At 43.9% G+C, this 25286-nt stretch overlaps 1 protein-coding gene across 1 annotated transcript; it reads left to right on the top strand.

Annotated features, from left to right (window-relative positions):
* Positions 1 to 14561: 14561 nt before the first annotated feature.
* On the top strand, positions 14562 to 25286 carry LOC105234317 (zinc finger protein 805-like). Its single transcript, XM_034639552.1, has 4 exons — positions 14562 to 15274; positions 16866 to 16992; positions 24619 to 24762; positions 25225 to 25286. Exons 1-3 carry the CDS (start codon positions 15248 to 15250, stop codon positions 24714 to 24716), a joined length of 252 nt encoding a protein of 83 aa, XP_034495443.1. The 5' UTR covers positions 14562 to 15247; the 3' UTR covers positions 24717 to 24762; positions 25225 to 25286.

Here is a 25286-nt window from a genome sequence, read left to right as displayed (position 1 = left end):
TCGATCGCAGAATGCTGGGATCACACCCTGAGCCAAAGGCAGACACTTAATGACTGAGCCACCCAGGCGCTCCAGATAAATAAAATCTTAAAAAAAAAAAAGTAGGTCCATGAACCATGCAGGGAAGAATTTCCACAGGCCATGTTGAACCCTGAGCCGGAAGACCTGAACAGGAGTTCCAGGGAGAGAACATTCTTTTCCCACTCAGAGTAGTAATTAGCTCCAGTGCAGAGCGGCACTTGGGTACCCAAGAGCCTCTGCTGGGGAACAGGACTGGAGCAGACTATTTACTTTGAATCTCCTCTTCAGAGTGATCTTGGTCTTGGCTTGATTCTAAGTCCTCATCAGCTTCTGATTTTTTCTGGCACTGGTGCCTAGCTCTTCGATTCTGAAACCAAATCTTAAGTGAGGAAAAGAAAATGAGAGAATTAAGTATGTTTATGTCACCTCAACCCCATCACTGCCTTTCTTCAAAGGGTGTGTGTGATTCTTATTAGATCAGAGCTCAGGATTGTTACTGATACCTGTCACACCGGACTAAGTTTTATGTCATGGCATGGCATTTAGCATCTCCACAATCTGGTCCCAACATGACCATAATAATCTTTGTAAGTTGATAAATGGTTGCTGCAATTATGCATTTAACAACCAGCTCAAGCATTTCCTCTTCTCTGAAGGAGCACCTACACTTCCTTCCCACTCCTGTAAGCTCTCTCATCCTCAGTACCCACACTTGTGAGGTGAAACAAAGAGCGATATCCTTGTGAGCTCATTCTGGGTGTCAATCAAGATATTCCAGGGCAAACGTCTCTGGTCCCCTCCTCTTTAGGAGCTTTGTACTATCGCTCAATAAGCTTTACTACCCCTCAATAAACTTTGCTTTGCTGCCCACCAAAAAAAAAAAAAAAAAGAGAGAGAGAGAGAGGGAGCTACTCCACATGAAGCCCTTAGAAGACTGGCACATAACATGTGCTTGATCAATGGTTTCCTCTCCTCCCTTTCTACTTTTAGTCTTGGAGATACAGAATTTGTAATTTACCTGGATTCTAGACTCATCAGTGTTGACTTCTAAAGCAAGTCTTTGTTTGGTAGCATAACCTGGGTAAGGATTTTGGTCAAATGCCTTGATGAGGATTTTCAGTTGATCTTCTGTGAATTTGGTGCGGCTGCGTCTCTGATTCATTGCTATGGTGTCTGTGGAAAGATTAGGAGAGAGGAAGCATTTAAGAGGCCAGCTTATACATTTCAAACTTCAGGCTCAAGCTAGTCTCTGATTTCCTCTTTTCATTTGGAATCCACCAGAACCCAGTAGGAAAGAACTCTGCCACAATTATAAAGCCTTTAAACACACAAGGGTGATCCCCCCTTTTTTTTTAAGATTCCATTTATTTATTTTTTGAGAGAGAGAGAGCGAGAGAGCACAAGCAGGGGGAGCAGCCGGCACAGGGAGAGGGAGAAGCAGACTCCCCAGTGAGCAAGGAGTCAGACCTGGGACTCAATCCCAGGACCCTGGATTCATGACCCCAGCTGAAGGCAGATGCTCAACCGACTGAACCACCCAGGTGCCCCCAAAAGGATGATTCTTGAACTTCTCTAGTTGATCTGAATGCCACGACTGGGGAGTCAAGGTCTTCTATTTTCAAAAACCATGAAAAATTGATGTGTTCTGTTCATATGGTTTAAGAACAATGAGTCAAGGAAATTGCAATTACATTACAAGCATGAATACTTGAGCCCATAGAAATGAAGAACGAATGGAGTATCATTAGGCCCCTTTCAGTTTTTCTGGTTAAAAGACTGGTACTTATTGGGGCGCCTGGGTGGCACAGCGATTAAGCATCTGCCTTCGGCTCAGGGCGTGATCCCGGCGTTGTGGGATCGAGCCCCACATTCAGGCTCCTCTGCTATGAGCCTGCTTCTTCCTCTCCCACTCCCCCTGCTTGTGTTCCCTCTCTCACTGGCTGTCTCTATCTGTCAAATAAATAAATAAAATCTTTTAAAAAAAAGACTGGTACTTATTAAATCATTTTGAAGTCCACTGCCCTCAGTCACAGATAAACAGGATCACTTTCCAAAATGTTTTTTAAAACTCTGTGGGGAGTATAAAATTAATTGAAAAAAAATTCCATACTTTCAGTAGAATTTTCAAATAGGGAATAAATACCACATTACATGATTTTACTTTAATTTTTATCTTTTAAAGATTTTATTTATTTGAGAGAGAGAGAGCATGAGCAGGGGGAGCAGCAGAGGGAGAGGGGGGAAGCAGACTCCCCGCTGAGCAGGGAGCCCAACATGGGTCTCGATCCCAGGACCAGGGTATATTGACCTGAGTCGAAGGCAGATGCTTAACCAAATGAGCCACCCAGGTGCCCCACATTACATGATTTTAGATATGGGACAGCACCTTGAAATAGCCAAATCTGGAAAGCCTGGGCATTTGTTTGGAACATATGATTTTGTAACAAAATTAGACTTAGTGAACTGAGATGAGAAGAAGTTACTGGGGATGCTGGAGGTTCAGCTGGAAGCACAAGAGCTGTATTCATACGAGAAGAGACTTAAACGTACTGAGTTGCTTTGATTGGCACTTCATAGGAAAGAGCAAGTTCCTTTCTGTCTCTGGTACAGTTTTGCAATATTTCTGAGGTTACTTTCAGAAAAGTCAAACTGCACACTTATGCAAAAAGAAAATCCAGTATAAACTCATTACATTCCTTAAGCAAAAGAATTCCTTTGGATTTCCAGTCTATAAGGATGCTTTTCGTTTGATCCGTGAATGTCCCCCCAAAAGCCTAAATCTTCAATTGCATACCAGTCTACTACCTTCTGATCTATTGTACTTCACTGAAAGGGCAATGTTAACTTTATGTACGTATTTTTACTTACTTATTTTTTAGATTTTGAAATTTTTTAAAAGTCATGTCTACACCCAACATGGGGGTTGAACTCACAATGCTGATATCAGACTCACCAGCTCTACCCCACTGAGCCAGCCAGTCACCCTGAAAGGGGAAAGTTAACTTTACTATCACCCACAATTCCCCTTAAGTCATACCATGTTGATCAGGCCCTTACCTATATCATTGACATCATCACCTAGTGACCTACTTGGCCTTATACCCTGGAATAAGTGTGTCCACCAGCCACCACACCTAACTTCTCCCTGTCCCCCAACCAGGCCAACTTCGTCCCATTCCAGAGCTTGGTACTTGTTCCTGTCTTCCTGTGATACTCTTCCCATGGTGATGGCCTAGCTTGCTCCTTTAGGAGAGGTTCCAGCTTGAGCACTATCTTCTCAGAGTCCTTCCCTGACTCTCAGTCTAAGGCCCATGGCTCCATGCTCCAAATAGTCTGTGACAGAATTTTTCTTTCTTTCTTTTTTTTAGATTTTTATTTGAGAGCTCATGAAAGAGAGAGAACGAGCAGGGGGAAGGGCAGGGGAGAGGGAGAAGCAGGCTCCCCACTGAGCAGGGAGCCCAACTTGGGGCTGGATCCCACGACCTGGGATCATAACCTGAGCAGAAGGCAGACGTTTAACCAACTGAGCCACCCGGGTGTCCCCGTGATGGAATTTTTCTGAGGCAACGTGATCTGCTCTGAGGTTGGCCTTAGGTTAAAAAACTCTCACAAGACCCTACCCATCTGATACCCTCACTTACATTATTCTCTGTGCACAGGTCCTTGACTATCCGTTCTTAGAAGGAAAATTCCTTTACAATAAAAAAACTTAAAGGAAAGCCCTTAAGTAGCTGTAGTACGACTTCTAACTAACCCAAACCAACTCCCTAGGGAGTAGGGGAAGAGGGTAAGCAGTGAAGGGCTTCCTGAGACATTGACAGGTAGAGGTTGGGCTGGAAGGAGGAGACGAGGAAGAACAAAGTAAGATGAAAGGTAAGGAAGGAGGAAAGCAAAGAGATCAAACCTGAGTAAGATCTTTTTCTTTAAGATTTTATTTATTTGTCAGAGAGAGAGAAAGAGAGAGAGAGATAACAAGCAGAGGGAAAGGCAGGCAGAGGGAGAAGCGGGCTCCCCGCTGAGCTGGGAGCCAGACTCAGGGCTCGATCCCATGACCCTGGGATCATGACCTGAGCCAAAGGCAGATGCTTAACTGACTGAGCCACCCAGGCGTCACAGTAAGATCTCTTTCATCAACCCAGGAGCATGTTTAAGCCCAATAAGCTAACCGCTCTTTGAGAGCAGTATCAAGATCCAGTTCATCTCTGACTGGGGAGTGGTAGGAGGTTTGCAGGAGGCACAAAGTTCTGGACAGAGTTATAGCTTAATAATTCCCTTCTTGAGTCTATACCATAGAGAAACTGATGAAACATGTACATCTGGGTAATGCAAATGGATAATCACTGACATATTGTTGGTAGTAGCGAACATCTTAAATGTCTACCAACAGGGAACTGCATTTCCAAATGAAAATACCAAGAAGATATTTGAAGTAAACCTTATTTTAGAATGTTTGGATTTACAGAAGTTAAAAAGATAGTATGAGGAGTTCCCATATATTCCACACCCAGTTTCCCCTATTATTCACTGTATATTTTTTAAAAAGTAATCTCTATACCCAATGTGGGGCTTGAACTCATGACCCCAAGATCAAGAGTTGCATGCTCTACCAACTGAGCCAGCCAGGTGCCCCTCTCCTATTATTAACATTTTATATTAGCACAGTATATTTGTCACAACTAATGAATCAATACTGATATATTATTAGTAACTAAAGTCCATACTTTTTTCACATTTTTAAACTTTTTATCTAAAAAAGTTTTTACCTAATATCCTTTTCCTGTTCTAGGATGCTATTCAAGGTACCATACTACATTGGGTCATTATGTCTCCTTAGACTCCCTTTGGCTCTGACAGTTTCTCAGACTTTCTTAGTTTTTCATGATATGGACAATTCTGAGGATTCCTGAGCAGATATTTTGTATAAAGTCATTGGAGTTTATCTGATATTTTTCTATGATGAGACTAGGGCTGTGTTTTCTAAAGAACCAAATAGGATTTTGAGGGCAACCTAAAAGGTACAGGGAGGATAAAAGCCCACAAATAGCCAAAGGAATGTTGAAAAAGAAAACCAAAGGTGGTGGCATCACAATTCCGGACTTCAAGCTCTATTACAAAGCTGTCATCATCAAGACGGTATGGTACTTGCACAAAAACAGACACATAGATCAATGGAACAGAATAGACAACTCAGAAATGGGCCCTCAACTCTATGATCAACTAACCTTCGACAAAGCAGGAAAGAATATCCAATGGAAAAAAGACAGTCTCTTCAACAAATGGTGTTGGGAAAATTGAACAGCCACATGCAGAAGAATGAAACTGGGCCATTTCCTTATACCATATACAAAAACAGACTCAAAATTGATGAAAGACCTAAATATGAGACAGGAATCCATCAAAATCCTTGAGGAGAACACAGGCAGCAACCTCTTCGACCTCGGCCACAGCAACTTCTTCCTGGATACATCCCCAAAGGCAAGGGAAGCAAGGGCAAAAATGAAGGATTGGGACTTCATAAAGATAAAAAGCTTTTGCACAGCAAAGGAAACAGTCAACAAAACCAAAAGACAACCATCAGAATGGGAGAAGATATTTGTAAATGACATATCAGATAAGGGCTAGTACCCAAAATCTATAAAGAACTTATCAAACTCAACACCCAAGAAATAATCCAATCAAGAAATGGGCAGAAGACATGAACAGACATTTCTGCAAAGAAGACATCCAAACGGCCAACAGACACATGAAAAAGTGCTCAACATCACTCAGCATCAGGGAAATACAAATCAAAACCACAATGAGATACCACCTCACATCAGTCAGAATGGCTAAAATTAACAAATCAAGAAATGACTAATCTTGGTGAGGATGTGGAGAAAGAGAGGAACCCTCTTACACTGTTGGTGGGAATGCAAGCTGGTACAGCCACTCTGGAAAACAGTATGGAGGTTCCTCAAAAAGTTGAAAATAGAGCTACCCTACCACCCAGGAATTGCACTACTGGGTCTTTACCAAGTACAAATGTTCCAAAGGGACACGTGCACCCCAATGTTTATAGCAGCAATGTCCACAATAGCCAAACTATGGAATGAGCCCAGATGTCCAATGACAGATGAATGGATAAAGACGACGTGGTATATACAATGGAATATTATGCAGCCATCAAAAAATGAAATCTTGCCATTTGCAATGACATGGGTGGAACTAGAGGGTATTATGCTAAGCGAAATAAGTCAATCAGAGAAAGACAATTATCATATGATCTCACTGATATGTGTGGAATTTGAGAAACAAGGCAGAGGATCATAGGGGAAGAGAGGGAAAAATGAAATAAGATGAAACCAGAGAGGGAGACAAACCATAAGAGGTTCTTGATCTCAGGAAACAAACTGAGGGTTGCTGGAGTGGACAGGGGTGGGAGGGATGGGGTGGCTGGGTGATGGACATTGGGGAGGGTATGTGTTGTGGGGAGTGCTGTGTATTGTGTAAGATTGATGAATCACAGACCTATACATCTGAAACAAATAATACATTATACGTTAATTAAAAAATGGTTTATTAAAAAAATTTTTTTTCCTATGGTACTCATACAGAAACAGACAAGTAGACAAATGGAACCAAATAGAAAGCCAAAGAACAGAAAGGCTGTTATATGTGAGAACTTGGGATGGCTATAGCCTCCAAAAATCAGTGGGAAAAGCTAGTGCTGGGTAAAGAAAATGGCTTACTGTATGAAGAAAAATGAAGTTGAGCCATACAATATACAGTATATTTTAAAATGCCAAATTAAAGACATGTAAAATGTAACAGTAAATGGAAGATGATGTACAAGAAAACCCACGTTACACTGAGATAGAAAAGAGTTACTTAAATAAAATGCCAAAATGCAATGGGAAAAATTGCTGGAACTAAAGACATCATAATTGAAAACTGCAGTTCAAAAGTTAGAAAATCGGATAAAGCCAGATGCTTGCAATCATGGGGATTTTAATTGTTCAAAAACGTTTCTAGAGTGCCTATTAAAAGCCAGACCCTACCCTAGGCACTGTGAGCAAAATAGACAGGAGAGCCCTGACCTCACGGAGAGTCAGTTTAAACAAGTAAAATATATAGTATGTCAGATGGTGAATATTTCCATGGCAAAAAAGGAAAGAGGGAAAGGAGAGAATGCATAGGGTAAGGTCACAATTTTAAATGAAGTAATTAGCAAAGACCTTACTGAGAAAATGACTTGAGCAAAGACTTGAAGCAAATGAGAGTGGGAGCCATGTTGACATTTAGAGAGACACACTGCAGGAACTGGGGATAGCAGTGGGAGTCTGCCTGGCCTATTTAAGAGACAGCAAGAAGATTAGGTAGTCTGGAAAAGAGGAGATAAAGCATAAGCAAGTGAGGTCCTAGACGTTAGTTGGGGGGCGGGGCAGGAAGCAGATTATATAGGGCCTCATAGGGCCATGTGGGGATGGACCAAGAAATGGTCAGATTCCTAAAATATTGCAATGTTAAAACCAACGAAACTTCCAGTCTAATTAGATGTGGGTCATAAGAGAAAAATGGGTTGAGGATGTTTCTTAGATTTATTTGGCATGAGCAGCTGGCATGTCCTGAGTGAGGGTAAACTCGGGGAGGGAGAGTTTGGGTGGAAACATGGAGAGTCCAGCTTGGGACATGCTGAGTTTGAGATGCTGGTTAGAGACAAGTAAACCAGTTAGATAGACAAATCCAAAGTTCAGGAGATAAGTTGAGTCTGGAGAGAGAAATCGGGAAGCTTCTTTGATTCCAAAGATTTTCTGGTCTCTGAAATTTCTCATGCCTCCCATAGTTTCTTTTTTTAAGTGTGTCTCTCTCCCTCTCCTTTTTCCTGAAGCAAGAATCTATCTTGAATGCCTGTATCTTTCTGAAATCCCCAATGCTCAATGCTCAGGAAACAGCATATTTCCATCTCACATGAGAGAAACTGGTTTTCCCTAACCCTAGTACAGTCTTTTCAAGGTTTAAAAATGGAATTCCCACAACCTCTGGCAAGCCCAGTAGGTTTTCAGTCTAATTTTTAGTCCAATTTCCTCCCCAAAACAACAAAATGGAAACTTTGGTCAGTGTGTGGGGAACTTACTGTTTGGAGAGTTGTCTTGGGCCATGTTGGAAGAGAGTTCTGCAGTCTAGGGATCAGACTGGGAGACAGCCTCGAGGATGGTTTTATATCATCAGCCTGGATGGCCCCTCCTGCTTATTTAATCTTTAGTGATTCTGAAGGTTTATCTTTACCAATTGAATCACTTCTTAGAACCATAGACCCTTTTATTTATTTTTTTTAAAGATTTTATTTATTTATTTGACAGAGAGACAGCCAGCAAGAGAGGGAACACAGCAGGGGGAGTGGGAGAGGAAGAAGCAGGCTCACAGCGGAGGAGCCTGATGTGGGACTCGATCCCATAACGCCGGGATCACAGCCGAAGGCAGACGCTTACCGACTGCGCCACCCAGGCGCCCCCCCCATAGACCCTTTTAATCTAGGAAAGGTTAGATAAGCCTCCTACTCTTCCATTAATAGAGATTTAATAATTTATACTAACCTGTACACTCAAACCATCACAGGAGCATTTCTGAGTACTACTGTATTCACACTCAATGTTTATTATATACATTTTTAAAATGTTTATTATATACATTTTTTAAATTCCTTTTTTAATGCTCTTCCCTTATCTTTTGAAGTGGTGACCTTTTCTTATTAAATTAAAAGAGCTCTTGGTGGGAGGGGGTGCCTGGCTGGCTCGGCCTATAGAGCATGTGACTCTTGACCTTGGGGTCATGAGTTCAAGCCTCATGTTGGGCATACAGCTTATTTAAAGAAAACAACAAACAAATAAGAAACAAACAAAAATTAAAAGGGTTTTTTTAGGGGCGCCTGGGTGGCTCAGCGGTTAAGCGTCTGCCTTCGGGTCAGGGCGTGATCCCGGCGTTATGGGATTGAGCCCCACATCAGGCTCTTCTGCTATGAGCCTGCTTCTTCCTCTCCCACTCCCCCTGCTTGTGTTCCCTCTCTCGCTGGCTATCTCTGTCGAATAAATAAATAAAATCTTTAAAAAAAAAATAAAAGGGTTCTTTTAATTAGTGCCAGGATTAGGGTGTGGAAAGTGAAGCTCTCAACTCAGGAGCAATTTAAATAAAGAGGTGCAAAAAATTCTGTGTTCAATATAAACCATATTTGAATGTGATGCTTAAAAAAACAAAAATTAATTGCAAAAAGTCCATGTATATAAGATATAAAAAACATAAATAAGAACAAGATCCTACCCTACACTGGCAGGAGTTGCTTCGGGTGAGGTTGCTTGTGCAATGAACATAAAGGTCTCTCCCTTGCAATTTCTTCTCAAGGTCATTGACCAGCCTTGATGGAAGTTGACAAATTCTTGTCATTGTTTGTAGCTGTAATCCACAGTACTGCAGGATAAAAGGGAAAGTTGTTTTATTACACGTACATGTTTGTGTGATTTTAAAACACTTTAAAGAGGAATTAGATAAGTAATACAAGTCTTATTTATTGAGATATTTGACTTTTATTTTTTAATTTTTAGTTTTTTAGTTTTTAAAAAGATTTATTTATTTATCTGAGAGAGAGGGGAAGGGGCAGAAGGAGAGAGAAAATCTTAAGTGGACCTCACACTCAGCGAGGAGTCCCACTCGGGGCTCAAACCTATGACCCTGAAACCCCGATCTGAGCTAAAACTAAGAGTCGATCACTTAACCAACTGTGCCACCCAGGCACTCCATATGAAATATTTGACTTTTAACAAATAAAGTGTGATCAAATATTAAACCTTTCCTGAAAGTTTTTTAATCAGGATAATACATACTTATCAGGAAACTTTTACACTATATTCATGTAAAACAGTGATAAGTTGTATGTTATTCACTTTTGTATATTAAATCTTTTCCACTATTTTTTCCACCAAATTTGTCTGGAAACCTAGAGCACAATTTTCTGCCATTTATATTTATTAATATTTCTATTTTTGATACATATTTTATGTATACCTATTTGGGTTTAAATATCATAACTTGTATGATTTGTTAATGATTATAAATTAAATATTTATGTTGTTATACTTATTCCAATTAAATATTGTATTTATTTTAAAATGTATATTTTAAATTTATACTAAAAATTTAAAAATATATGTGGCATCTAAAAAGCCAACCAGTGCAATGTTCAAGAAAAGAAAAATGAGTGCAAATGGATCAAAATTATAAGGAGCAGTTGCAAGGTTGACTTGAAAAAACGTATTCTAACAACTGAAAATGATCAAATATCCAATATCAACATTGTTAAAGCAGAATTGTCATCAAATTCAGAATTAACTAATAAATCTTTTCCTCATGTGAGGAAATTATGAAGAAACAGAAATGCCAGAATTTCAGAAACTAGTAAACATGAAATATGAGTAAGAAAATAAGAAGATACCTTTTGAAATAAATTTTAGGGGTGCCTAGGTGGCTCAGTTGGTTAAGTATCTGCCTTCAGCTCAGGTCACGATCCTAGGGTCCTGCGATTGAGTGATGCATTGGGCACCTTGTTCAGCGGGGAGCCTACTTCTCCCTCTGCCTGCTGTTCCCCCTGCTTGTGCGCTCTCTCTCTCTCTTCTCCCTCCCTCTCCCTGACAAATAAATAAGATCTTAAAATAAAAAAAGAAAGTACACATATCATCAGTGTAAAGCTTGGTGAATTTTTACAATTGGACTCCCCTATCACCAGGTGCCAGATCGGTATATTTTTCTTTCAACAAATTGTCACATTCATTATTTTTGCTTTTAATTTAAAATTTTCACATTTAATTTCAGGAAAAATGTAATATGCCACTTCTATTTTATTCATATTTTCTCTCATACCTGCTCACACACTGCATTGTCAATCTTTTAATCATTATGAATCTTACTGACGGAAACAATAATATCTCATTGCTTTATTTTCAATTTTCAATTTCTTTGAGTACTAGTGTTTTTGAACACTTTTAACTAAATATATTGGTCATATTCTACTTTTTGTTTCAGATTCTTGGCTTATGTAGAAGAGGTAAAATTTTACCTCTACCCTCTTAGGATCTCTGGATGGGCCTGAGAATTAAATTGACATAAGACAGATTAATAGGAGAGAAGCTTATAAATTTATTTAATGTAAGTTTTACCTGATACACAAGGCTTCATAAGGAAACGAAGACAAGACCCAAAGAACTAGCAAAACCTAAGTGCTTATATATTAAGTTGAATATATAAAGAGAGGCAGTTGTTCAAATGCAGCTAAAATAAATGGGGAGACTAAAGGAAGACAAAAGTTGTCTTTTATTTTTAAAGATTTTATTTATTTATTTGAGTGAGAGAGAGAGAGAGGCAGAGAACGCAAGCAGAGGGAGTGGCATAGATAGAGGGAGAAGCAGGCCTTCTGCTGAGCAGGGAGCCCAACATGGGGCGGGATCCCAGGACCCTGAGATCATGACCTGAGCCAAAGGCAGATGCTTAACCAACTGAACCACCTTGGTGCCCCAAAAGTTATCTTAACGAGGTCTGTTTGTATGGAATTTTTTGGGTTTTGACTCCTCATCTCGGGTGATAACAATGTTTCTTTCCTCCTAGTGTATTTTTGTCACATTTTCTCTATCACTCATCCTTTTCCCTCCCACTAACCATCAATTTATATTTTTCTGAATCATTTAAGAGCTTCATACTTCATGTCTCATATTGGTTTGTATTTTCTGAGAACAAGGATATTATCTTGCACAACCAGAGGACAATTTCTAATGTCAGGGAATTTAACATTTGATCAATAGATTCATTCAGATCATATTGCATTCATCATATAAAGTCCATTATATGTAATATGGTCCAGCGTAGCAATGCGCCAATATCAGATTTGATCTAGTTAGGCAGAAGTATGACTTTTTAAATGTTTTTATTTGGAAATTAAGTATGGTTTAAGGAGATGTATGTGGGTGCCAAGTTGACAAGAGGTAGAATATGATGGCTAGTTTTATGTATAAAATTAGCTAGGCTATACTAGCCAATTATTGAATCAAACACTAATTTAGTGTTGCTGTTAAGATATTTTATAGATATGCTTAACACCTACAATTGATTGGCTTTAAGCAAAGGATTTTATTTTGGTAATGTGGGTGGGCCTTATCCAATCAGTGAAAAGGCCTTACAGGTTTAAGTAAGAGTTCCCAGAGGAATAAATTCAGTGACAAGCCTGCAGCATTAGCTATATCTGGAGATTTTCCAGCCCATTAGCCTACACTCTACCCTATGGATAGAGTAAAACTTGCCATGCCCCACAATCACATAAGTGAATTTCTTTTTTTTTTTTTTAAAGATTTTATATATTTATTCGACAGAGATAGAAACAGCCAGTGAGAGAGGGAACACAAGCAGGGGGAGTGGGAGAGGAAGAAGCAGGCTAATAGCGGAGGAGCCTGATGTGGGGCTCGATCCCATAACGCAGGAATCACACCCTGAGCCGAAGGCAGACGCCCAACCGCTGTGCCACCCAGGCGCCCCAACACATAAGTGAATTTCTTGAACTAAATCTCACATACATATTGCACCTACACACACACACACACACACACATGCAATACACACATATATACCATATAGTTACAAAAGATGTGTATGTGTAAATATTTATAAAACATATATCTTACTAGTTCTCTGCAGAACTCTTGCTACATTTTTCATTCCTTTGACCTAATTAATAACTTGTCACTATGATTATCTCTCATCTTAGAAATATTATCTCAAGGGCATTTCTATACTCCCTGATTCCAGTTCTCAATCTGTATGCATACTCAAATCATCAAAGATGCATTTGAGGGGCACTTGGATGGCTCAGTCATTAAGCGTCTGCCTTTGGCTCAGGGCCTGATCCCAGGGTCCTGGGATCGAGCCCTGCATCGGGCTCCCTGCTCCACTGGGAGCCTGCTTCTTCCTCTCCCACTCCCCTGCTTGTGTTCCCTCTCTCGCTGGCTGTCTCTCTCTCTCTGTCAAATAAATAAATAAAATCTTAAAAAAAAAGATGCATTTGATTCTCTCAGCTCCACAGTTATGAAAAAAAAATCACCTGACTTCTAAGTTTGCTTAATGTACCTCTGGGTGGACATCAGAACCCCTAATATGAGTTTGTTGGTTTTTCTTTCTTTCTTTCTTTCTTTTTTTTAAGATTTCATATGTATTTATTTGACACAGAGAGAGCACAAGCAGGTGGAGCTGCAGAGGGAGAGGGAGAAGCAGACTCCCCGATGAGCAGGGAGCCTGAAGTTTGTTGGTTTCTTGACATCAACCAGTTAACAAAGCCAGGTTGGGCCAGGGTGCACACACTGTCCATTCTCTTCAATTTACATTCATTCCCCTGATGTTCTTACCTAGCATCATGATTTGGAATATCAGTGTAAGCTAACAACTCCCAATTTAAAAAATTTTAGAGAGGGGATGCCTGGATGGCTCGGTCGGTTGAGCATCTGCCTTCAGCTCAGGTCATGGGATGGAGTCCCACATCAGGCTCCTTGCTCAGCAGGGAGCCTGCTTCCCTCTCTGCCTGCTGCACCCCCTCCTCGTGCACTCTCTCTCTCCCTATCTCATAAATAAATTAAATCTTTAAAAATAAGTAAATTAAAATAAAATTTTAGAGATTTTTATTTAAATTCAAGTCAGGACAGCTGACCAGTATACACAATCTTCACAAAGAAGAGAGTGTTCTGGGGAAGGAACATTTGGTGCAGTGTTATATTTTGTTTTTACATAAAGAGTTACAAATTATCATGACCAAGGGCATTCCAGAAAGTTACAGACTTTGTCTTATGTTTTTAGTATGTGCAAAACCATATGATTTAATCTTATGGGAACCAAGGAGGGTTGTGGGGGTTTCTTGTTTTTGTTTTTTCTTATCGTTATGTTTGGAATGCTTTTTTTTTTTTTTTCTTCAACAAAGCAGATGTGCAATGTGTGCTTGGGGGCAGAAATAGAGTCCATGCTTTGAGATTTTGACAAGTCATTTTGACTTTGGTAAACGCTAAAGTATAGCTTCCCTGAGAGCCCAAAAGCAGGGCCCACAAACACGAAAAGTTGAAATTTTCCATTATTTATCAGGGCTGAACTCTCTTCCAATGTTCAGTCATTGGTTGAAATGCCTACGTAACACATGCCTTGTGGTCTCACAGACATTTCAAATTGGCAATGCTCAAAACTGGAGTCCTGAGTTTCCCTCCAAGTTTCCTCTAATTGCTCCTCCCCACTTCACAGAATGGCAAATCCATTTTTTGGTAATATAAGCCAATTACATGACTCAGAAATTCATTTATCTTATGAAAAAGGCCCTGGGCCAAATAAGGCCCAGGCGACTATGCAATCTGTGAGAGGGGACTTCCGGTGGTAGGATTTTTGAACTATTTTTTTGGTCCGCTACCGGAGAAGAGGATCCGGAAAGGTGGTACCAAAAAGGGGAAGTCACCAGGCCAGCCTCGAGTTGAGGGCGAGTTCTGTGCCTTTGCATATGCCTCCACCCTGACGAATGTCCCTGCCTCCCGAGCCTCAATTTCCCCAGGCACAGAATGAAGGCTCTCGCATCTGCCCCTTGGTCCTCTCGAATTGTAAAAATGCAGATCGGCGGCTCAGTTGCTTGAGCTCCTTCCCCTAGGAGAAGACTCCTGCTGAAGACCCGCCTCGGACGGTTGGATACAGAGGAGGGAAACCACAGTACCCAGAAGGCATCTGAGGCGGCGCTGGCCAATGACAGCACCGGACAGGGACGATTCCTGCGACACACGTACGTGGGCGGGACTTCCGGGTGTTTCACTGCCGTCGCCATTAGCGAATGCCGTTTGCCGAGGAACGGCCTTGACTTGCTGAGGACTTGGCCAGCGCCACACCTGAGCCCTTTCGCGAGGAACGAGCCGGGAAGCAGGACAGACCTCACCCTTCGCGTTGTGTAGGGGCCGTGACCCCCGGTAGCGGGTGTCCCCCCCTGGCTGCCCGCTGGGCCGCGGCCTCTGCAGCCGCTCTCATCCTCGCAGTCGCCGAGGGCGGCGCCCCGAGTCGTGGTGCCTTTTCCTCAGGGGACGCTGCGGTCCGGCCTGCCGCTCTCCGTCGAGGTTGCCAGGGCGCGCAGAGCAGAGGTGTGGCCGGCAGGCTGCCCTGGCGCTCGCGGCTCCCAGCCTTGCTCGACCCGCAAGGCCCCGTGATGGCGCCGCCGACCGGACAAGCCCAGGTCAGTGGACGTTGGTTTCGGGATTGCCGCTTTTTTGCGAGGGAGGACCCGGGCTCTGCAGGGGTTGGATGTGTCTACGCAGTTGTGTGTTTTGGCGTGCGGGGCTGGCGTACCATTTAATTGATCCCCATTTCTTAAGGTGTGCAGTCTCTGACTTGCTCAAGAAGTGGGAAGAATGAATGATCCTTCCGCCGGGGACTCCTGTCATTCTTACAATAAATTCCACCCCCCCCAGACCCTGAGTTGATACCCGCTGCCCCACCTGTCCTCCTCCAACACGGAGGGGGGACAGCTCTTCAGACAAAAGTGCATGGACAAAAGCAAAGTACGTTGGTTGTTTCGGAAGCCCACGAGGGCCGGTGAGGTTGCCATGGTTCCTTCCGGCTGCTGAGTGCCTTTGGGAGTGCGAGATCCTGTGGTCTCTGCGGGATGCTCCACAGCCAGCACGCTTTGTGGCCAGTTCCTGTGTTATCTGTAGCCATTTGTGCTCCCTGGTCCTGAGGTATCCTGGCCTCAGGGATAAGAGCTGTCAGAGCTCAGGAAGGAAAAAGAGGCTTATGGTTCATATGGCATCTCCCCCTAGTTTGGGAGACCCTGGGGAGGCCCAGGCGGGATGGGGAGCAGGTCTGGGCCCTGCCATTTACCGAAGGAGGTACCACCCCTTCAAGGTGACTTTACTGTGAGGTTAGTGATGAGGGCGCGGCTCCTCTGTCCATGTTCACAGAAATATTTTGGGGTGATGGGAATGTATTTAACAGCAAAAACTGGGGTAAATGCTTCATAGCCTCTTACTTTGTAATCACTCTGATTATGGAGGAGTGTCCAGTTTACTCTCTTCAATACTGCTAGAGTAGTCTGTCTTAATCTCTCTTCTGGTTTAAAGATGCAAGACTTAGCATGAATTGGTGGAGTTCCCTTAGCCTTCCACTGACTGGAGGTGACGAGATGTTTTCCTTACGGCTCTGGGAGAAACAATGAAAATCCCAGAGCACACTGAGCATTGAGTAACTTGTCTAAATCTCACAACTGTTATTGGTGAAGTGGGAACTATTATTGTATTGATCCAGAAACCGAGGCTCAGAGAAATGAAGTGATGTCTTCAAGGTAACACAGCTGGCAAGTGTCGGGTTCCAAGAGTTTGGATGCAAGCCACAGGAGACTGACTTAAGAACTGGGGACTTGTAGCCCCTTTAACGAGGATGTGAAGCCCTCAGCATGGGGCAGGCAGCTAGCAGGACCAGTGAGGCTCAGGTACTGCTGTTGTTACTGATACTGTTATTATCACATTCACTCATTCCTCTGACGTCCTAGAGCCCTTGCTTTCTGCATCTCCCAGTCTTCGCGTCATTTCCATTGTCTTGTGTGACCTTCCAGTTGCTCCCACAGAGGAGGCTTCTCCCTTAACGCTACCGTAGTACATCCAAAGCGTTGCCACCTCCGCCTTGAGCCCAGCACAGAGCTTGGCCCTCAGGAGGTACTTAGTGATTCGAGCCTTGATTCACTCTACATCTTTACCAGGGATGTAGGGATGAGCTCTGATCCCATCCAGCAGCCCCAAGGCCAACACTGCTATCTCTGTTTGACTTTCCAGATATCTGTGACCTTTGATGATGTGGCCGTGACTTTTACCCAGGAGGAATGGGGGCAGCTGGACCCGGCCCAGAGGACTCTGTACCAGGAGGTGATGCTGGAAAACTGTGGACTTCTGGTGTCTCTGGGTAAGTCCTCCCCACTCCACCATGGGGAGACCTGCCACCTCCTTGTCAGAGCACCCTGTGGCTCCGGCCTGGCTGGTCAAGAAGGCCTCTGGAGCCCTCCCCCTCTCCCTCCTCCCTGCAGCTTCAGTCATTTTCTAGATTAATCTCTTTGGGCCTGCTCTCCTGTGTCTGTCTGGGCAAGCAACAGTTCCTCTTTGGCTCCTAGAAAGTAATGGAAGGAAAGGGGGGTGTTCTGCAGAACCCAAAGGGAGGATTTCCAGCTGGGTCCCATGAGGGACTGATAGAGGTACTGGGAATGACCACGATTATGCCCTGGCTTCTGGTCTGTCGTCCTGGCTTCTCTTTCTGGCTCTCTCTGCTCATGTCACTGTATGCAGAAAGGGTTTTTTTCTGCCTCATCAAATTGTGACAGGACTGGCCACCCAGTCCCTGCCCTCTCTGGCCCCCAGATTCCTGTCTCCGCGTCTTTGCGTGTTTATATTGTTCCTCTTTCTCTGTCTGCTGCTGGGCTGTGTGGGTTGTCCTTGAGGCGGGAATGGCCACCCGAGCCGGTACTTCTCTGGACCTCTCACCCCAGTGCCCAGCACAGACTGGCCTCCATCCGAGGTTCTTATTTCACATTCCAGAGAGGGAGCTGACTGCATGAGCCTGATTGGCTCAGGTGTCCTTAGCAGGGTTGTGAGTGATGGGATGATCTCCAAGAAGAGGGTGAGTCAGGCAGGCCCCCGGGAGGCCTTTGCCTTCCGTGCCAACAGGTATTGTTCCAAACAACGTGATCTCGGTTATGGGGCTTCTTTGTGTTCGTGTGCCTTCGTGATTGTCACTTGTTTCAAGGGCCGACATCCTCTGCCGGTACAAGAGAGAGACGTTAGAGTAATACTTCTCAGCGGTTGTGGCCCCAGGAGACATTTGGCAATGTTTGCAGCCACTTTGGGTTGTCCCGCCTTGGGTGTAGGTGGTACTGGCATCTAGTGGTTAGAGTCCAAAGGTGCCGTGAACGTCCTTCGCTGGACAAGACAGCCCTCCTAGTGAAGAATTATCCTGCCTGCAGCATCCAGAATGGCACGGTTGAGAAATACCAGCTTAGATGTTTCTGTGTTTGAGGCGAGTCACCACAAGGCCATTCAATTTGAGGGAAAGGAGGGCTATAAATCCAGAGCTTAGGATGAGACATGCCTATTCTTGGAGAACTGGAATTGTCTGTCAGTGAGAAGAGAAAAAGCAAAATTAGAAAAGTTGGATAGGTTAAATATTTCACAACAAAATGTTTCCAAATAAAAAGTCCACTCTCTTTTCCTGCTGACCTCCTCCCTCACCTTCAGTGCTTTCCCTGAGCTCACTGTGCTCGGCTGTGCTGGGCGTCTAGTGATTTCCCCACGGCGAGACCTGCCTCGGGCCTCTGCTTGCTGTTGTGTCTGCCTGGTGAGTGTTCTTGGGCATTTCAGCCTCTCACACGGTCGCCCCTTCTGTGCATAATCACCACCTCGCCAGCTGTGTCCTGACCAGCGGATCTCCTGGAGGCCCCTCCCCCATCCCTCTCGCTTCTCTCATCATCCTGGTTATAACCTCTATGCCAGTGGTTCTCATCCAGGGATGATATCATCTTCCCGGGGACACTGGGCAGTGTCTGGAGACATTTTTGGTTGTCACAGGTAGGAAAGGGGTGGGACAGGCACCTGGTGGGTGGAGACCTGGAACGCAGCCAAACATTCTTAAGCACAGGACAGCTTCCTCCCTGGCTTTCCAACGAAAAATTAGCTTGACCTAATAATCACGCCCATGAGCCCAAGTAATTTTGCCAGGTTGAGAAACCTTGTTTCAGAGAGTGTAGGAACACTTCATCAACTGGCATTGAGAGACACCCTGATATAATCGTTTCCTGCCTTCTGATTGTTTTTCATGGCAAGTCTGGTTTTAGTGCTGAATCTTACTATACTTTCTTCACTGGCCCCACCCTCCGATTTTTAGTACTTTTCGCTTTAAAACAGAGGGAGTAGCCTTGCGTTTGTAGCCCTGAGTAGGCACATGATCTCACTGGGACTTAACATCATTTTGATTTCATTTTGCTGAGTGTTCGCGGTGACCAGCCACCACCCATTTACCAGAGTGATGCAAGATTCTTTCTTTGAAGAAAATAAGAAAAATTAAACATGGGTCATGTTAAGAAGCAGTTCATAATCATCACTGAGCACTGACCAAGCAGGACTGTTCAGGCCTATTCATGCTCTACTTGTTTAAAGTTCCACAGCATTCCCCCCTGCATTAATTTGCACTTGTAAGATTTTAATTTGTAGAGGTGACTTAGTGACAGACGACATAGGGAGGTTAATGGTATTGTAAGTTTTACATATCTCTGTGTATATTTTTGTGTATATATACATAGGCACACACCTGTACACACATGCCTGTGTGTGTGTGGTGGTTGTGTATAAAAAAAAAACTTTTTCCTCTACTCAGCAACACTTCTGATATCAAAATTTTGTTTTCACACCATGCAGTTCGATACTGACTACCTGGAGTTGCCACAGATCCTGCAGGTTAAGGGCTCAGTCTCCTAGGGCAGCCCCTTCCCCCCACCCATCCACTTCACATGCCAGTCACAAGTCCATGGTGTCACCTGTCCTCATCAACTGGCTGGAAATCAGATATAGGACCCCTTCCTCAGAGTTGATGATTTGCCAGGGTGGCTCACAGAACTTAGGAAAACACCTTACTTAATATCACCTGTTTATTATAAATGATTTAATTCAGAAACCGCTAAGTGGAAGAGATGCGAAGGACAAGGTACTTAGGACAGGACACTGAGCTTCCATGCCCCCTAGCCTTACCACCCTTCTTGCACCTCATCGTATTAACCAACCTGGAAACTCGCTGAACCACTTTAGTTAGGGTTTTTTGTGAAAGCTTCATTACATAGGCCAATGATTGATGAAACCATTGGCTGTTGGTGATTGGACTCAATCTCCAGCCCTTTGTGCCTCCACAGAGGTTAAAGGATGGAACTGAATGTTCCAGTGTTATAATTACATGATTTGTTCCCCTGACCCTTCCCCCTTAGGTGTTTTTTTAAAGTCACCTCAGGAACATAATAGTATTCCTAATAGAAGAAAGCAAAAAACTCTCATGTCTATTTCTGTGTTAGGACAGGCTGTCTATGGACATTTGCTGGGGTGAAGGTTTTAACATCGGGGTGGAGTCAGTCTTCATTGTTGAGGTGGCTGGTCTGGGACGATGTTGTCTGGGTGTGCGACTGGGGTATCCTTTGCAAGTGAGTGCCCACTCAAGTTGGGGGTTTTGCCATGTTTAGTTGAAACAGTGGTGTTAGTGTGGGGTGTACATAGGCTAAGAGGCCTTATATTAGGACAAGATAGAGACTCATTTAGGGGTTTATTTGTCACACTGGAATTTGAAAAGTTGTTTGAAGTGACCATTATGTATTTTACTTAAACCAGCTATTTGGGGCATGTTTGGGCCATGAAAGCTCTGTTGAATGTCTCTTCCCAGAGTGTACGTAGCATTGTGTAATCTGAGAAGTGAAACGTGTGTCTCTTACCAGTATTGTCTGCAACTTTGAAGGGAATAAGGAATGTCCTGACAGTGCTTTGTATTGTGACCCTTGTATGTGTAGAGATGTGTGATTTTGACTTCTATTTGGAGTGTCTGTGAGAAAGAGATTTTTAAGAGTTCTTTACCCCAAAGGAGACCATTTTTAGACAATGGCCCAGCAGTTTATAATGAATGTGGAGATGGGGCCATTTGCTAATCAGGCATCCAGCGCTAAGATAACCCCCCCTGAAGTTTGTCTAAGTAATATTTCTTAGGTCCCATTTTTTATTTGGAACACTCTGGCCAAGGGATAGAAAGCAGCAACATTCCACGAGCTCCGTCGTGTATGGTGGATAGCAGTGTCTTTCTAATGGTCCACAAACTCTTGCTAACGGTTCACTCTGTTAATCTCAAGAGACTTTGCAGGTAGCCAGAGGGTCTGAGGGAGGGCTGACCTCCTCCAGCACCATAGCATCTGGCAAGGGACTGAGGACAGGAGAAGCTGCCTCCTCCTACAAGTGGCGTTATGCCAGAGGGCCCAGATGGGGTTCCATTCTCTCTTAGAGTCCTCAGGAGCTGTGCTGAGCTTGTGCAGTTAACAGTATTTTGAATAGATCTTAGAGTCTTTGTTGGAGGGAACCCCATTTAAGGTGGGCTGATTTGTAACAGCAGCAATGAGATTAAATAAAATTTACAAATGAGGAATGTAGTCACCAGCCCCCAAATAATACTAAGTAGTAGTATTAGCTGAAACTGTCCCCACAGTGGGACTAAAAGACGTTGGATTTATGTATCCATAATGAGTGCGTTGAATGAATTTCCTCGGACAAGTCTGTCGTCGATGTACCGTCGTCCCCGTGCCTCTCGAGAAAGGTGGGCGCAGTTAAGATCTTGTGTGCAGAGATGGTGTGTAGTGGCAGAGCTGTGGAGCCAGCCTCACAGGCAGCCTGGGAAAAGAGAAGTGTTCACCTTCGGAGTAAAGGCAGGCTGGCGGAGAAGCTGTTGAAACATGCGCTGAACAGAACACGGTAGGCAGATGTGTAAGCCCAAGATAATCACCAGGTTGCTGATTGTATGACATTATTAATTTATATTGGGTATTATCAGGTGTGTGGATTGTGTGAATCAGCTCTGGCTGCCAGACTGTGTGGCTTCAACAACAGCTTTATTTTCACGTCGTTCTGGAGGCTGGAAGTCCCAGACCCGAGGTGCCAGCAGACAGGTTTCTGATGATGATCTCTTCCTGGCTGCCACCTTCGTGCTGTGTCCTCATGTGGCCTTGCCTCTGGCTCGGAAAGACCCCTTCTTCCTCTTTTAAGGACACCAGTCCTACCAGATTGGGGCCATATCCCCGTGACCTCATTTAACTCTATTACTTCCCTACAGGCCCTATCTCCAGATATGATCACGTTGGGAATTTGGGCTTAGTAATGATACTTAGGAGCAGACACACTCGGTCCTTAGCAGGAACTCTAATGGGTGGACCACCGCATTAAGATTGTAGTAACCCACCATGAGGTGCCCTTTATTTTTCCCAGGGTTAACAACAGATACAACTGGGCTGTCAAATGGAAAAGCAGTGGAGCAGTCATTCCTTTATTGCTTAGCTGTTATGTGAAGTTTTACTCCCTGGAGGCCCCTTTCCAGCTTCCCTTGGGCCATATTCACTACCTTAACTGGTGTCTGTGAGTCCCATTTTACCAAGTCAGTTTGTAAGCACCAAAAATTTACTTTATTGTGTCAGAGCATCCATGCCCAAAACGGGGTATTTTAGGACACGGGGTATTTTGAGTAGCGGAAATATAGGCAAGTCTACATTAAAGTGAGACATACCTATTTTTCCTTGTATTTAGCTACTTTTTAAGTTTGGGCAGATCAGTATTTAACTTTAGTGGGATCTCCAGGTATAACTATGATTTGAGCCCCAGCATGGATTAAATTTATGAAGTTTTGTCAATTAGTGCATTTTAGCAAATTCTCAAGTTAATTCAGAACCTGTATTGTAGAGCCAGAAAAGCCAATCAGTGCCATGTTTTGTTTTGGGGATATAATTTTGGGGGGGTATAATTTCTTTGGAATATAAATTATGTTATGTTGTATATAATTATTATATACAATTTATTATATAAGTTTCTAGTATATAAATTTTGCATTTCCAACTGGGTCAAATCATAGACTGTTTTAGTTATATTACCTTGTCTTATTTAGTTATCTTTTATCTCCTCTCTCTGTATCTAGGGGTTTGTTTTTGTTACTATTTTTAAAAGAATACACAGTTTAGAATGAGTATTATGTGTTCTAGACCTGGTATTTGCTTGGTACATAAATTTTAAAGCACACCCCCCTCCTTTTTCCCTTGGGCTTTCAGCTTCCTGAAGCCACATATTGAATTTGTCTCCTGCTGGTAAGAGGAGGAGCGGGGAGGGCCTGGGGCCTCTGGGCAGCAGCCTCCGTGGGATGGCCCTGGTCCACAGCGTAATTGTTTTTGTCACCTCTCTGTCCCTGGTCATTTTTCTTTTCTTTGGGTATTTACCTGAGAAGCTTTTGGCAGTCCCAAGTGGCCTCTGCTGTGAGTGGCGGCCTCCCTTTCTAGGGTGCCTCAGACAACCCCAGAGGGGCTGGGGCTTTCTTCTAGAGCAACAGTGGTGGCAGCAGCAGTATCCTGATTGTGTCAGTTTGATTTTAAGGAGGAGACTCTTGGCATGCTAATGGGCAGCAGCCGTCAGGGGTGCCCAGACACATTGGCCAGGGGTTGTACAATCTGGAATAAGGTGAGAAACATCCTGAGGTGTCTTAAGGGGGAAGAGGAACAAGATATTCCATACACATTTTTCCCCCTCCATTATACAGTGAATCATGCATCTCCACAACTGGGGTCCCTGGTGAGTGGGGGGTCAGATTACAACAACAGTCAGTTAAGCAACAGTGGCGAGATTTGCCCTTGAAGCAACTTAAGCCTGTTGTGCCATGGCATCTGAGGAGGGCGCTGATGCCGTGTTGCCAGTAGATCCCTTATATCACGCAAGGAGCCAGTGCCGGGACTCTCCACCAGGGATGCCTCTAGAAGGGTGAGCCAATGCGATTGGTCTCTCACAGGTAACCCAGTGGAGCTGCCCACCAGCTTCTGGCCCAGTTGGTCAGACCTGTGCCCCGGTAGTCTGTGGGGGACCTCATCCTTGCACGATAGCCAGTTATCCTCGTTGCCCCTGGGGGCAACCCCCCAACTTGACCGTGGAAGACAGATTGATGAGATCCATCTTTCCAGATCAGGTGGCAACTAGGGAATCAGCCCTTGCAGACCCAGATTATCACACCTGAAATTACAGAAAGACTTTGCTAAGGAGCTAAAATTAACACTTAGATTAATGAAGACACATACCTTGTTTCGAATGAAGAGTATTTTAAATGTCAGTTCTTTAAATTATTCCATAAATTCATTTCCACTTGAAACAACGTAATGTATTTGAATAGCTTGGCACAGTCCCTGGGATATGGTTATACCCTATTTACTATTAGGATTTACTAATAGGATTAAAAATTCCTTAATAACGTGGCAGATTAGTGAAGCACCTGGACTCAGGAGCTACACTTCAGCGAAGACTTGTCAGGAAAATGACCTGGGAGGTGAGACCGGAAGAGTTAGAGTTAGCCTGAGGCACGAGGCGGGAAGAGAACAGCCTTCCAGGTAGAAGGACCTGGGGTTGCCGGGAGCATCACTCCTGGTAGCTGAAGGGTACTCGTCCTCTCCTTTCCACTGCCCTATCACTGGGCCCTGTGCTGAGCATGCAATAGATGTGAGCAAGATTTGCTAGGTGACAGCTGATAATCTTGGGCTATTGTTCAGTGTCTGCCAGAGCAGCCTTCTGTGGGTCCTGGGGCCTCTGCCCTTGACTCCTCTACAGAGTCCTGTGTCGTCTTCCCCTGCATCTGTGTTCAGCTGCATAGGACAGAGCAGCTCAGGCTTCACCCTGAAGGAAATTTATCATCTCACGTAATAGGAAGCTCTGAGGTGGGACTGGCTCCCAGGTTGTTGGGTGATAATCCAGCTGTGTGTTTCTTTACTTCCTTTCTGTGGTCTAGGTCTTTTAGGCAGGTTCCCTCACAAAAGTCCCGGGATGCCGCCAGACTACGGGAGCAGCAGATCCCCTCATTCAGCCATCCTGGATAGAGCTCTCTAAAGTTGCGTACCTCTAACTATTGGTGATTGAGGAATGCCACTTGCAGGTTGGTAGAGACTGGTTTTTCAGCCTTCCTTTGATGCCAGAATCATCTGGGGAGGTTTTAAAATCTACCAATATCCAGGCCTCACCTGCAGAGATTTCGTTTCCATTGGATGTGAACCCGACATCCCAGGAGGTGTTGATAAACGCACGGTTGAGATTCACTTACTTGGATTGATTAGAAAACACTTTCTGGAAGGAGGGGGTCATATTCCCTGGGATTCTGTGTGCTGGAAGTCAAAAGGAATAGGTGCTGTCTACAGAGCCAGCGGTACTGTCTAAAGTCTTTGGATCCCAACAGTGGCGTTTGTGCCTATTTCCAGGTGACAGGTTAGTATTTTGTTTGTGTGGATGGGAGTAGCTTCATTCCGAGGTCATATCCACATTCTGAAGTCCCAGACTAGATGGAGAGGTTTTCTTTCTTTTCACAAAAACCCTAGTGTCTCCTTTCTTTCTTTGTGAACAGGGTGTCCTGTTCCTAGACCTGAGCTGATCTACCAGCTGGAGCACGGGCAGGAGCTGTGGACG

The sequence above is a fragment of the Ailuropoda melanoleuca genome, chromosome 12 (assembly GCF_002007445.2).
Source record: "Ailuropoda melanoleuca isolate Jingjing chromosome 12, ASM200744v2, whole genome shotgun sequence".
Taxonomy (NCBI): Eukaryota; Metazoa; Chordata; class Mammalia; order Carnivora; family Ursidae; genus Ailuropoda; species Ailuropoda melanoleuca.
This window is presented reverse-complemented; position numbering and strand designations above follow the sequence as displayed.

Bases quoted from the DNA above. Each gene is read 5' to 3' on its own strand.
- LOC105234317 (XM_034639552.1), top strand. From the start codon at position 15,248: ATGGCGCCGCCGACCGGACAAGCCCAG. The intron at 15,275-16,865 runs GTCAGTGGACGT...TTGACTTTCCAG, and splicing joins CGCCGACCGGACAAGCCCAG to ATATCTGTGACCTTTGATGA. The intron at 16,993-24,618 runs GTAAGTCCTCCC...TCTGTGGTCTAG, and splicing joins TGGACTTCTGGTGTCTCTGG to GTCTTTTAGGCAGGTTCCCT.